The 14,744-nt window shown below is 56.5% G+C and overlaps 1 protein-coding gene across 3 annotated transcripts in view; it reads left to right on the top strand.

The window, feature by feature from the left end:
- Zfpm1 (zinc finger protein, FOG family member 1) overlaps positions 1 to 10,376 on the top strand; it is a 58,561-nt gene extending 48,185 nt beyond the window's left edge. For all 3 annotated transcript variants that reach the window (XM_057754401.1, XM_057754400.1, XM_057754402.1), the window contains 6 exons: positions 4,760 to 4,859; positions 6,273 to 6,479; positions 7,084 to 7,314; positions 7,504 to 7,599; positions 7,685 to 7,831; positions 8,002 to 10,376. In XM_057754401.1, the coding sequence (XP_057610384.1) occupies positions 4,760 to 4,859; positions 6,273 to 6,479; positions 7,084 to 7,314; positions 7,504 to 7,599; positions 7,685 to 7,831; positions 8,002 to 9,767 (2,547 nt within the window). In that variant the 3' untranslated portion in view covers positions 9,768 to 10,376. The remainder of the gene's footprint in view (positions 1 to 4,759; positions 4,860 to 6,272; positions 6,480 to 7,083; positions 7,315 to 7,503; positions 7,600 to 7,684; positions 7,832 to 8,001) is intronic.
- Positions 10,377 to 14,744: the final 4,368 nt, after the last annotated feature.

The following is a 14,744-nucleotide window of genomic DNA, read 5'->3' as shown; positions in this document are numbered from 1 at the left end:
TAATCTTATTTTACATACCAGCCCTAGTTCCCTCTCCCTCCCCTCTCCTGCTTCCTCTACTTCTTCTCGCCCCACCCCCATCCACTCCTCAGAGAGGGAGAGGCTTCCTATGGAGAGTCAACAAAGTCTGTCTCATCACTTGTGGCAAGACCAAGGTCCTTCCCTGTATCTAGGCTGAGCAAGGTATACCCCCCCCCCATAGGGAATGGGCTCTAAGAGTCTCTTCTTCTTTTAGGTCACTTGTTATTGGGCCTGCTCCAGGCACTTTCATATCTTCATTTTGAGATTCTGAACAGATTTGCAAAGACCCTTTCTCTAAGTGAGATCACTCACAATTCTGGTGACTTCACAGAGACTGGGATAGTCTGGAGTGTCATCCGGCTGGGTCGCCAGTCAGAAGCAGAAGTGGACTACTTCTAGTCTAGACTTGCGCCTGGCCTTGTGGGGGCCTGGGCACCCTTCTTCTCCAGGCTTCAGTTTCCCTGATGCTGTGGTAGGAGCTTAGGAAATACCCAACCGCCAGGCTCGCCATAGCCTTGGGCCACCTGCAGCTAGCTTGTCCATAGGCCCTGAAGCCCACTCCACCCCACCCCCCACCCCCAGATAAAAGGCTGGGGCCTGGAGGTGAGCAGCAGGCTCTTCCACACAGAGGGATGGCTGGCAAGGATGGCAAGAGTCATACACCTGTGACCTTCCCCAAGGTGATCGCTGCTCTCCTGAGTCAGAGTTGCTGCTGTGTTTCTCTGCCTGTGGTGGCCAGCACTCTCCCGGCTAGTCTAACACAAAGCCCAGTTAACAGCAAGCCCAGGCCTGATACTTGCTGGTCCCTTGTCTCCTGTTGTCCTTGGCCCTTAGCAGGCCCTGGTCCTTCCTTTTTACTATTTCCTTTGTCCCTAGAACCTGGCACACAACTGGCCTTCAGGAACTTAGGTGTGAATGACCGAATGAGTGACTATGTGACCGAAAGGCCACTGGGATGGGGCGGAGCTTCTCAGACCTTGGTTCTAATCCCCTGTGCATGGCCATCTTGGTGAAGTGGGCCATGGGCATCTAGGGAAAAGGAAGGAGCCCTGGGCTGCCCTCACTGAGGAAGATGAGTGATCAGTATTCGCACAGTGGGGGGACCAGGAGAGGGGCTATAACTGGAGTCACCCTGTGACCACAGGCCTCAGCTCTGGTTCTCCAGCCCATGGAGACCTGGAGTCCAGGCAGCAGTGTGGGATGCCTCTTCTGGGCCAAGCTGCCCACCCAAGAAGGCCTGCTTTCCCTATACATGGTTTTATAGCTGGACAGCAAGGTTTGAGAACAGCCTCGGATAAGACTGTCATAGCGGATGGTGCACAGATATGGTTTCTGATGGTTATCGGCCCATAGAGTTGAGACACTGACCTCTCTGTTGTTGGGGGAACGAGAACGGGCTCAGATCCACAAGAGAACTTAAAGTGGCTGACGTTATCTTAGTTTGGGGGCTGGGGATGAGTTTCAGCCAGGAAGAAGAGACAAATGGTGGCTTTAGGGGCAGCAAGTGAGATGAAAGCCAGGGCCCTTCCCTAACCTGGACACACCTGTAGAGATCGAGTGGAACCTGGGTGAGGCACTGAGACCAGGGAGAGAGACGGCTGCACTGTGCCTCTGATGGTCTCAGCAAAAGGGCCAGGCTGCGAGAATTAAACACAAGCCCCATACAGAAGATAGAGCTTGACTGGTACAATATGTGCCTAACATGCAGAAAACCCTGGGTTCAATCCCCAGTGTTACATAAACCAGGCATGGGGTACACACCTGTCATCCCAGAAGTCGGAAGGCAGAAGCAGGAGACTGATAGCTCAGTTATCTTTGACTATGTAGCAAGTTCAAGGCCAGCCTGGATTACGGGAGACAGGAGAACCTGTCTCATAGCTCTCCCCTCTGGAAAATAAAAAGGACCCCATGCAGGCCTGTTCCTTGCTGCCCATGGGTGGGGCTGGAGGACCCTGTGGGGCTTTGGCTGGTGCCTTCAACACCAGAGACGAGCTTCTACTCCAGCACTGCTCAGAAACAAGAAAGAGACTAAAGGACCTCAACCTGTCCTGCCAACCAAGCCACTACCGGAGGGGGTCAAAGAGTAGCCCCGGCTGCCGTGGAGGTTCTGGGCCAAACCAGGAAGTGACCAGGGATGTCAGGTGAGATTGAGCTGTGCTCCAATCTCCAGGGCCTGAGAGATCCAGACAGGAAGAAGAGGGAATATAACCCCTGTTCCAGATCCCAACCTACCCTGACACAGTTGGATGACAGCCCCCCTCCCCCAGAAACAGAGGAGAAGGACCACGGATAGAGGCGCAGGACATCTGTTTTGGGGCAGTCAGGATCTCATGACCCGTCCCTGGGGAGCTGATGTGATGATGGGCAGCAGCCCCTCCCCGCTCTGCTCCTCTAAGTTGCAGCCCATGCCGCAATGCCGAGGGGCGGGGGATGCGGTATGGTACTCCCTACACTGGGACCTCCACAGAAAGAGCCGCTTGTGCAGCGTCAGCAAAGTGGTGCGCGCGTTTTTTATCATGCCGTGAACATGCTGCTCCAGAGAGCGATAAGCGTTAAACCGACCGCGAGGCTGTCAGTCTCAGTTTGAGGGTTTAGAAATATTGGGACGAATAATTAGATTTCATATCGTTACCGCAGCGCCCATCAGAGGATCAGGCAGATTAATTTTCTCACCCTCCTCCGCTCATTAATATTCATTAGAGACGTGGAAGGCTGAGGCAGGGAGGGCCAGACCCAGTCACCTCACTGACAGCCACCTGCTCTGGCCTGGAACAGCTAGGCTATGGGAATCACAGGCCCCCATCTGGGTGCATTGCCCCACCTGGTTTGCTCCAGGCTACCCAACTGTAACCTTGAAGGCACACCTAGCCTCTGCATCCCTGGGGGTCAGCAAGGTACCCATTAAAAATGAGCCATGAAGCAGGCTCTTGGGTGGGTGAGATGCACTCCCTCTGTGAACATCTGGCAATTGACAGCCTGGCCCAAGACCCTTTAAGGCTCACATCTGGACCCAGAGATACCATCCTGTTCATGTCATCCTTCAAACAAGGAGGCGGGCAGTCGTGGCCAGTGTGTCTGCTCCCTGCATGCCCACACTCATCAGTGTCCCGGGAGGAAAGGGCCATAGAGAGAGTCACAGCCTGCCTGGGGTCCCCTGCGAGCTGGTGGCAGGACAGGGAGGAGTCCACAGCCAGCAGGGGCTTCTCTTACTCTATCTTCATAGCAACCGTGTCATGTGGGCTCCATTCTGCTGCTATATAGGAAACTGAGGCCAGAGGTATAGGTGTCACCTGCACGACTCTAGGCTTCCCCCTCAGAGCCAGCTTATCTCCACTCTCTGCTCCATGACAAGCCACGTGGCAGCAAGCAGATGACGTGGAAGCCACCTGACTGGGCTGTGCTGACCTCATGTTACATGGTCACTGGGAGTTCCCAGCTAGTAGACTTTATCTTGCTGGCTCTGTCTATGCTGTGTGCATGGGGGTCTCTGAAGAGTTGGCCCACAGGGTCGCAGGGGAAAGGTCAAGCCTGAATTAGACCCCCGACATTTGGCCTTGGAGTCTGTATGGGCACCACGTACGAGGAAACCTGGGAAAGCCAAGCACAGTCCTGGCAGGGTGGTGCCCCACACAATCAGTGGCCTGTTTCTCCTCCTAGCCCAGCCAGTTGTTTATCTTTCCTACCCAATGAGCCAATTGCCATGAGCACCACAGGGCTCCTTAGGACCTACAGAATGAGCTCTGGATCTCCGGTTAAAAGTTCTTGAGGTACAGGTTTCTGATTAAAAGGTATTTATTTGAATAAAACAGCAAGTGACCGACAGGATAATACACGGGCGTGATCTGTACTTTTACACATAGTGCCTAAGTCCCTGGGTCCAGGGGCTGAGATTCAGCCCCACAGGAGGGGAGATGCCCTGGGTGGCAGGAGTCACACACACCCCAAGGACAAACAGGACAGGGCTTCATCTGCCCCTGCTTTCCTGCCTGCCACTGGCTGTGTCCCATCTTCCACCTGAGACTAAATCCCAGCTCAGCCTTCCAGTCTGGGCTGCCCTGAGACACAGCCACGTAGACTTCCTTTGCTGCTGGGCTGAGAGCCAGGGTGTAGGGGGCAGGAAATAAGCAGCTTTAGTGGCCCTGGGGTCTGAGCCCAGAGCTCTTTCCTTCCAGGTCTAGACCAAGCTGCAGAGGAAGTGTGTGGCAAAGACCCAGGCTGGACCGTCTACCCCACCCCCACCCTTTAGCAGCCTCGGTGTCCTTGCCTATGTGATGGTGAGGAGGGCACAGAGCCGCGGCTACCCCTGTCCTTTACTGGGCTCAGCAGCACAGCTGGCTGGGCTGGCCCCCACCACAGGGGTGTGCCAGTGCTGCCAATGAAAGGACAGGATAAAAGTTCTGCCCTGCACTAGAAAGGAAAGCTCTACTGCAGGGGTACACAAGGGTCTCTCTCCCTCCCTGGTATCCTGTAGCTCCCTGCAGGCAGCCTCTGTTGCAGCAAGGGAGCAGGTCTACAGACCCTTGGGCACACTGCTGATCTCTCTGGACCTGTTTCCAAGAGAGACTAATGCCTACCCTTGGAAAGAGCAGCTCCCTGCTGTGCCTCCAAATATCACAGTGTTTGGACTACGCACGTCCCAGCCATATCAGCTGCCAGGCCACTGACCACCACTGCACAGGGAAGTCCCAACAGGCACTGCTATTTAGTCTGACTCTTCCCTGCCCCTGCTCTTCCCTAGGGCCCGGCTGTGACCCTGCTGGTGGATGAGGCCTGCTGGCTAAGGATGCTACCCCAGGCCCTGACTGAAGCAGAAGCCAACTCAGAGATTTACAGGAAAGGTCCGTGTCTCCACATGCCTGCCTCCCTCCCACCTCCCCTCTAAGGTCTTTCAGAAAGTGGGGCCATTTGGCTCTGTCTGGCCCAGCTCTTAAAGGGACACCAGCCTATCTGGGTGAGGGTGACAGTCTTGAGAGAGCGCCCATCTGAGAGGATGAGGAACAATCTTGGGAGCTGCAGTCCCAGGCAAATCCTATCTACTGACACAGAGCTAGATGGCCCAGACTGGGCCCCTCTGTGGCCACTGAGATCGCTGCTTCTCCACCTAGGCTCAGGTAGAGCCTGAAGGGCAGCAACCTGAGGCCCAGCCTGGGTTCTGTTAGACCGACTGTGCTGAGACCCAGACGCACCCCTTACTCACTGTGGGACCTGGCATAAGTCTCTGGCCTTCCAGGTTGTTGCTCCATCTAGAAAATGGGAACAGACTGTGGCCAAATGACTTTCTCCTACTTGAGCTCCCTCTGTCCCTCCAGGCTTCTAAAAGTGAGAGATCCAAAAGTTTCTCTATCTGCAGGACCAAGGGGACCATGCTCCCCACCTTACCAAAGGGTGGTCTAAAGACCCAGAGAGAGCAGCCAGAAGGCAGGCAGCCTGTACTAGAGAGCACCATGCCCAGCACCAGATTCGATGCTCGCAAGCCATGTGCTTGGACCACTACGTCTGCCCTGCCCATAGGTGTTGATAACAGTACAGCCCAAGTGTCCTGTCCACAAAAGACAAGGACCCTTCTAGGGCTGATGATGAAAGTCACATGATCTGGGTAGGACCTGCACTTTGGGAAATTTGAGCCAAGCAGACAGATTCATAATGACCCCAGAAATCCTATGGTCTTTGAGTCTTTTTTTTTCCCTCTATCACCTTTTGTCCCCATAATGGAACTTACTCAGGCTCTACACTGCAGCTCAGCTCCTCCTGCTGCCTTAGGACAGACACACTCCTCTTTCTTTTTCCACTTTCTGCTGGGACTGGCCACTGACTTGGAATTGAGGCCAGCAGTGACCCTGCCCACAGCTCACAGGAGAGCACAGCCTCAGGGTTCCAGGCGAGAAGGTAGACCTGCTGGCTGGCACATTGGCTTTTGTTGATTTAGGCTGCCCTCTACAGGCCACTCTGGGAACAGCAGCTTGCCAATTCCCAACAGGATGAAGGAATTGTCTGTTCTGGGGGCCCTCCCCCCCAGCCAAGTGGCTACTCAGGATCCCCTCAGTTATTGTTGCCTCTCCCATACACACCTTTTACTGGAAATGTAACAGCCACAATCCTTGCTCAGACACAAGATAGCACCCCTCAAATCCAGTCAGCCACAACTGTGGACCTGAACACATTTGCCTCGCAATGTGAGGGACAAAAGGAAGGACCCCCACTGTAAGCCCAGGATTACTGATCCCAGCATTATACATGCCTGTACCCTACAGATGACGCCCTCTGGTGCAGGGTCACCAAGGTGGTACCTTCTGGTGGACTGCTACATGTGCTCCTTGTGACCGAGCCCCACAGTACTCCCAGACACCCCGTGCAGGAACCAGTAGAACCTGGAGGCCCAGCTCCAGTGCACACAGACATTCAGTTGCTGCCCCAGCAGGCTGGCATGGCGTCCATTCTTGCCACCGCAGTCATCAACAGTAAGTATGCCACTCCTCGGGTCAGATGGGTCAGACTTTGGGTGACGCTCAAATCAAAGATAGGGGCTGGGGCGCAACTCAGAAGTACTGGGTATTCAGCATGCAAGAGGTGCAGTTTCTACACACACACACACACACACACGCACACACACGCAGTGGGGGGGATGAATTGTGCTCCCAGTAAGACACTGAACCGAAGCACAGTACCCAGCTAATGCAGGGTGACCTGAGCGCTAGAAGATTGCACATGTCCTGCTGAGGTGGAAAGGGCTCAGCCCCCAGGGGATCTGCGTGCATGTCTCTTGAGGAATGGGCAGTGGAAGAGGGGGGCATGTTTGCCCTAAGGCAACGGTAGAGACAGAATCCCCAGAGCCTGGGTGAGAAGAGGACTCATGAGAAGAGGACTCATGTTGTGGGGCGTGGGTGACCTGATCATTCAGAGCTCCCGTTCCTGACAGGACTGTAGCAATCTGGGATAATACGTTGACAGGGGAGCTGGGTTATCAAAAGCTGGTACCTCAGGTTGGAGTCATCACAAACAGGCTTCCCAGGCCAGCCCCTACCATCAGATACCCACTACCAGTCTGTTCTTCACCCCCACCAGAGGATGTCTTCCCCTGCAAAGACTGCGGGATCTGGTACCGTAGCGAGCGGAACCTACAAGCCCACCTGCTGTACTACTGCGCCAGTCGCCAGCGTGCAGACTCCCCTGCCTCGGCGACTGAGGAGAAGCCCAAGGAGACCTACCCCAATGAGCGTGTCTGCCCTTTCCCCCAGTGCCGAAAGAGCTGCCCCAGTGCCAGCTCACTGGAGATCCACATGCGCAGCCACAGTGGTGAGTGCCCCCTGCCTGCCCCTGGTGCATCTCTCCTGCCCCTCTCCACAGCCTAGGCATGTAATACAGGGCTAGGTATATGCCTGGACCCTGGGAGGAATGTGACTGATAAGAAACTAAAGGGGCCTGGGTCCAGTGTCCCTTTCTTGTCACTGGGATCCGAGACAGCCTCTCATCTCCATGTTCTAGGAGAGCGTCCCTTTGTGTGCCTCATCTGCTTGTCCGCCTTCACCACCAAGGCCAACTGTGAACGCCACCTCAAGGTGCACACGGACACGCTCAGCGGTAGGTGGGCTGGAGAGGGTCGGGATGGGGTCTCTGGGGCCACACCTCAGCTCCAGGACCCTGACCACAACAGCATGGCCCGCAGGTGTCTGTCACAACTGTGGCTTCATATCCACTACAAGGGACATCCTCTACAGCCACCTGGTGACAAACCACATGGTGTGCCAGCCAGGCTCCAAGGGTGAGATCTACTCGCCAGGGGCTGGATACCCAGCAGCCAAACTTCCTCCAGGTAAGCAACCATACTGGGACCCCACTGACCCTCTGATAAGAGGATATGGAGGGGGCTTGTCATAGGCAACACGTGGCATCTTTGACAACCTTTGTCCTAAATCCCTTCTGTCTGCCCCATCCTACACTGGGCCTGCCCCAGGCCTGACATGCAGTCCTGTGTTCTTGTAGATGGCCTGACAGGCTTCCAGCAGCACTCACTGATGCATGGCCCCCTGGCTCCTGCTGATAAGGCACCCACCCCATCCTCAGGACTGGACAGTAAGGCCTTAGCCGAAGTCACCAACGGAGAGACCAGAATGCCCCCCCAAAATGGAGGCAGCAGTGAGTCCCCCGCAGCCCCCAGAACCATCAAGGTGGAGGCTGCAGAGGAACCCGAAGCAGCCCATGCCTCAGGTCCGGGAGAGCCAGGTCCCCAGGCTCCTTCTCGGACACCTTCACCGCACAGCCCAATTCCAGTCAGAGTGAAGACAGAACTGTCCAGCCCCACGCCAGGCTCCAGCCCGGGGCCTGGAGAGCTAGCAATGGCCGGGACGCTCTTTCTGCCGCAGTATGTGTTCGGTCCGGACGCGGGCTCGACCACCGGCTCCGCAACGCCACAGGCCTCAGAGATCCTGGCCAAGATGTCTGAGTTGGTGCACAGCCGGCTGCAGCAGGGCGCAGGGAACTCCGGGGCAGTGGGAACGCCTACCGGCCTCTTCCCCGGAACTAAGGGCGCCACGTGCTTTGAGTGCGACATCACCTTCAACAACATCAACAACTTCTACGTGCACAAGCGCCTCTATTGCTCCGGCCGCCGCGCGCCCGAGGACACGCCCGTTGTGCGCAAACCCAAGGCAGCCCCGGGGCCGGCCCGCGCAACCCCAGGAGCTGCTGCAGAGGCAGATCCACAACGCTCGTCGCCGGGGCCCGGGCCGCGAGAGGAAGAGGCGGGTGGCGCGACCACTCCAGAGGCCGAGGCCGCTGGCCGGGGCAGCGAGGGCAGCCAGAGCCCGGGCAGCTCGGTGGACGATGCGGAGGACGATCCCAGCCGTACGCTGTGTGAGGCCTGCAACATCCGGTTCAGCCGCCACGAGACCTACACTGTGCACAAGCGCTACTACTGTGCCTCGCGCCACGACCCGCCACCGCGCCGGCCACCCGTACTCACACCGACCCCGGGACCCGCGGCGCCGGCACTGACAGCTCCGCCTGTGCGCACGCGCCGGCGACGCAAGCTGTACGAGCTACCCGGAGCCGGTGCTCCGCCTCCCGCAGTAGGCCCCGCCCCTGTGCCTGTTGTCCCCGCCCCCACGTCGGAGCTGCCCTCCTCTCCGAGACCCGCGAGCGCAAGCGCCGGCCCCGTCCCCACGCCCTCGCCAAGCCCAGTGCCCGACGGCCCCATAGACCTGAGCAAGCGACCCCGTCGCCAGACTCCGGATCCTCCTGCCCCACTGCCCGCCCTAGCCGATTACCACGAGTGTACCGCGTGTCGCGTAAGCTTCCACAGTCTCGAAGCTTACTTGGCTCACAAGAAATACTCGTGCCCCGCTGCGCCTTTGCGCACTGCCGCTCTCTGCCCGTACTGCCCGCCCAACGGGCGCGTGCGCGGCGACCTGGTGGAGCACTTGCGCCTGGCACACGGCCTGCAGGTAGCCAAACCCGCGACCTGCCCGGGCGCCGAGCCCCGCACGCCCACTGAACGTGCTCCGCGTGACAGCCCCGAGGGCCGCGCGCCACGCTCCCCATCCCCAGGTCCTGAGAACACGCCTTCTGACCCCACAGATCAAGGCGTGCGGACACCCTCCAAGGGCCCGACCGTGTCTGCTCCTGCGTCAGGTGGTGGTGGTGGCCACCGCTACTGCCGCCTGTGCAACATCAGGTTCAGCAGCCTGTCCACCTTCATCGCACACAAGAAGTATTACTGCTCCTCTCACGCCGCCGAGCACGTGAAGTGAGCCTGCGGGGCCGCACCGCCTGGACCCTTGGCACTTAATAAAGACGTTCGGTGTGACAAACTCGCTGACGGGCCGACCTGTTGTCGTAGATCCAGTGGGCCTCATTCCATACCCCAGCCTGTGCCGACCTGCAATGGGCACCCAGCCATTTCCTCACGACCTAGCCCACTCCAGGGACTCACCCTCACCCCCACCCCCATGCAGCACTCTTTTCCTCTGCTTCTAGCTCACCCGCAGCCCTGCCACCATGCGCGTCTAATTGCAGACCACTAGAGAGGATAAAGCCTTGTACTTGCTGAGTCTGCCAGGAAGGGAGGGCACCACGTCCCAAAAGGCCCCTCCTATCACAACCCGGGTGGGTCCCTATGACTACTGAATTGGCACTGGGGGTACCAACTGTAGTCTGTTGTTGGCTGGCTGTACACCATGCCTGGCAGAGCCCATCCAACCTCGGTCTGGCCATTGCTTGGCCTCTTCTTTCCTTGGTCCCCTGAAAAAGCAAACATGCCTGATCTCCAACTCCGGAAGTCCTGACCAGCAGCTGTGGAGGCTGGAAGTTTGGGGACCTGGAGCCTGATTTGCCTCTCACCCAGGCATCTGAGGTGACCTGCTAAGGGGCCTGGGTTTGCACAAAAATAAATGTTCCTGAGAGTCATTCACAGGTCCCGCCCAGCTTACCACAGGATACACAAAAGCCACATTCCCAGTAGGAGCTGCCACACACCACCAGGTCAGCTGGAGCTCAAGATTTGGCTAACAAAGGGTCCTGAGGAGCCAGGCAGACTCCGTCTTGGGCTCCCTTTTTATAAAAGCTGGTGTGAATTTACATGAAGGGCGCAGGTTTCCACTCAAAGGCTGGTAGAAGGCAGATGCCTCCCACGTCTGCACTCACTGCTCTTGAGCTGTTTAAACAGTTTTACAGTGTGTACCTGAAGTTGTCTACGGGGGTGGAGAACGTCACGGAGATGGACTGGCTGGTCATAGATGCCTGAATGACAAAGGCCCCAGGTGACTCCCCCTCCCCCCTGAGCTCAACCCCATGCACAAGTGCAGACAAAGCCCTTTCCGTGGCTGTAAAATAGAATTAAGATCCCTTCTGAGAGCTCAGCGAGGAGACCCTGTGACCCTCACCCAAGCTGAGCTGCAGGTCAGGCTGTATCCTGTTCCCTAGAGCTCCCACCTCTGTCTATGTCCACTTTGGACTGTAGGAGAGTGTTACCATGGCCTGTAGGAGGCTCTGGAGCAGAAGTGCGAGCTTCATATGGTCCCTGCAATGGGATGCTGGGTCCTGCAGTTTCCCACAGATTATGCCAGATGCTCACCCCCAGGCCCATGCTCAGTCCATCCACACCGATGCTCAGAACTCACTCAGTCCTGGCATGCTTTCTCAGATGCCAACAATCCCCGTGCACCCTCAAGTTTACACCCCATCCTCCTCTCCCTGAGGTCCCTTTGGCTTCCCAGCACCCGCTCTATGGCCTCTGACATTTCATGTTACCTCCTTTGGGGTCTGCCCTCTGCTCCCTGGAGGGCTGTCGTCTACATGAAAGGCATGGCCCTGAACCTGTCTTAGCCTCCCTTTAAAGATTTGCAGGAGCTGGGGGCACTGGGATGCCCCCAAGTTTGCCATGAGTCTGCTCATGCCTCCCCCCTCAAGCTCATGACTTCCTGTCCAGTGATATTACCCCAAGGTCTCCCTAGGGCATATCCACTACCACATACGAACCTCTGCCTCTTATGCTAGTGTGATGAAGGCACCAGCTCCACCTGCCACACTGTTTGTAGCTATAAAGTCAATGCTGTCCATGTTGGCCCAATCTACATCCCACAATCCCAGTCTGGAATGTTCCTCCACATCTCACATCTCCCCAGATCCCTTCTTACTCCCACCTTCCAAGGCCTGGCCTCAGTTGCCCTGTAAACCCCCTCTCCACCCCTGCAGAGCAGGCTCCCCTCCCCAGCCTTCACCATGCAGAGGTCCGCTGCAGAAGGGACAGAGACTTTCTCTGATCCCAGTCAGAAGCCCAACCCTGCTCCGTCTACCACACTCCTTAGCTACAGGTCTCCATAGCGCCTCCAAGGGGCTCCCCTCCACGAGCTTCGCACCCCAGTGGGCCTCCTACTAGATTAACCTCATCCCGAGGCACACTCACGACCACCAGCTCTTTCCTAACCTTCCTGCCCTAGACAGCTGACCTCTTTCTGAGAGGGAGGCCCCTATCCTAACCACCAGGCAAACTCACTAACCACCTTCTTCCAGACCCCAAGGTCAGTCACCATCAGCCTCCAAACTGGTCTGCCTGTGCCTACCCGCCCTCCCCAGGTAATCCACCCATGTCACCTCCTTATGTGACACCATCTCACCCTCTTATCAAACCCATCATCTCTACCCACCATACACACAGTTGTATAACACAGTGGCCACACAGTGATCACCACTGAGGGCCCAGGAGCCTTTCGCTAAGCCCTGATGGCTTCCTTCAGCCCTGCTTGTCACACTCCTCCCCTCAACCCAGCCTAAGACCACCATGACCTGCCTCTTAGTGGCCTGCAGGCAAGACAGACTTCCACCTCGTCCTCTATCCTCCCTGCACAGTGCTCCACTCTGCTGGAGGCCTGCGTTGGCCAGGCTGCTGCCACCAGAGCTGGATGGGGTTCACTTGATGGGATTCATCTTCCCTTGCACCCCTTCGCCACCTCATGAAGCTTGGTACATGAACATCAGTGAAACAAGCCAGGGAACCGCACTGTTCCCGGTAGCTCATCTCTGTCAGGTGTACAGCCCCTTTTCTTCCCCGTGCACGGGGATTATTTCACGGGTAAGGACACCCAGGTTTAGTCATGCTGAGCCCCTGCCAGGGCATCTCTGGTACAACTGGGCTTAGCCATATTGGCTGTTCTGCCCCCAGCACTGGAGATCTCAAGCACCGTCTCCCCCGGCTCAGCCATTACCTGTGTGGAGCTCAGCCCTGTGTAGAAGTCCACCTAGCTGACCAGGGAAGGTCATGCTGGCCATGTTTCCCCTCCAAAGACCCCATGTACATGTCTGGTTGAGGCAACACTATCTATTGGATCTTCTGGGGACCCCCATCTAGGTCTTTCTCCCTCCCTCAGCCGAGCGCCCCTACTCAACACTGGTGGAGACTCAGGACGGTAGAGGCCAGTGATGGCTCATGCAAGCACCTGGCCAGCCTTCCACCATGCTTAGCTAGTGCTGCCTGCCCACCGGGAGATGTATGCCGTGACCTCTGAGGAAGAGGAGGAAGGGGCAGAGGTGGGCAGATCCTCGGCACACTTCTGTATCTCCTGCCTCAGACCACCTGAGCGCACAACACGCCACAGGGCTTCTAGACACGGGGAATCAGGCCTGCTCAGGGAGCTCGTTCACGTGGCCTGGCAGCTGCACAGGTGCATACAATTCACATCTTCCTTATAAGCTTCATGAGTGGGTATAGGAGCCACTTGCTGAACAGACCGTCCTCAGCCCCTGAGGGAGGGACTGTGCTGGGAGAGGCGGAGCTGGACACAATTTCATCCAGGGGAACCCGGCTCCTTACATGGCAGCTCCACTCTGTCATTCACGGATCCTGGCATGAGTACAAGAAGCCCCTGCCCTCGCCAAACCCAGGATACCCTGCCCAGAGCAGCCGCGCAGCAGCTCCACTGAGCACACCAGAGGACAGCTGGACAAGGTTTGTCCTGGCACTGATTAGAGTGTTGACTAGGGATTAGGGGGAGGGAGGAATCACACCCTGCATGTCCTAGGAGTGGCCTGTACTTTCCAAATGTTCCAGGTTGAACCCTATGCCTCAGACAGGCAGGCAGTAGGGGCTGGAGCAGGCCTTGCACCCCAACTCCATTCTGAAAGTCTGGGTTCCTAGCAGAGCTGACTTCCTCAGGGGTCAAATGGCCTAAACAAGGGTATACACATCCATTCTGGGGTAGAGCCCTGCCTCATCCACCCATGTATAAGGACCCTCCAAACCCTCCAACCATAGTGGGGCTCCCAGGCATTTCAGGGTGCTCTTCCTCCACCCTCACTTCCACTCCATAGTCTCCTTTAGCCTTGGAGCCTCATGGGTCCCACAGGTGTGGACAGTGAGGCCTAGGTGCCCTTGGGGCCCAGCATCTATCTGCCTGTCTTCAGTGTGTCCAGTGTCTGTTTTAGGACTAGGTACTTGTCAACCATTGATACACTTTATGGAGTTCCTGCCTCTTAGTTTTGGGGTTTTTTGTTTGTTTGTTTTGTTGGTTGGTTAGTTGGTTGGTTGGTTGGTGAGTTTTTCGAGACAGGGTTTCTCTGAGCAGACCTGGCTATCCTGCGTCTGGATCAGGCTGGCATCGAATCAGAGATCCGCCTGCTGTGCCTCCCGAGTGCTGGGATTAAAGGCATGTGCCATTGCCACCCGGCTCCTACTGTCTTGTTTTAAACCCTATATTACTTTCACCCCTGTTTTATTTTCCTATTTTCCATGGGTCTGACTCAACAGGCCTTTTCCCAGCCTTCTTCCTTTGATTTTAAATGTTTATTTCATTTTGGATTGTTTCAGATGTATTTTATTTTATGTGTGTGAGTGTTGGACCTGCGTGTACATACGTGTACTGCATGCACGCGTGGTGTCAAAATGGTCAGAAGAGGCAACTGGTCCCCTGGAACTGGAGTTGTGGATAGTTGTGAGCCACCATGTGCATTCTGGGAACTAAACCTGGATCCTCTGCAAGAGTAGCAAGTGTTCTTAACCACTAAGTCAGCTCCCCAGCTCCTGGTTTTTTTGTTTCCTTGAGATAGGATGACTGGCCTGGAACTTGCTATGTAGATGAGGCTGTCCTCAAACTCACAGAGATCAGATGTCACTCCAGCTCCGCCACTTGCTCTGTCACTAGGTGTTTTAATGTCACGTGGAGTTGCACGGATGAACTTGTATCGTCTTCGTTTTCTCTCTGCCGTTGGCCTTGCTTCCCTGGTCTCGTCCATCT

This window comes from Chionomys nivalis, chromosome 21 (genome assembly GCF_950005125.1).
Source record: "Chionomys nivalis chromosome 21, mChiNiv1.1, whole genome shotgun sequence".
Taxonomy (NCBI): domain Eukaryota; kingdom Metazoa; phylum Chordata; class Mammalia; order Rodentia; family Cricetidae; genus Chionomys; species Chionomys nivalis.
The sequence above is the reverse complement of the archived record's forward strand: the minus strand, read 5'-3'. Positions and strand labels throughout refer to the sequence as shown.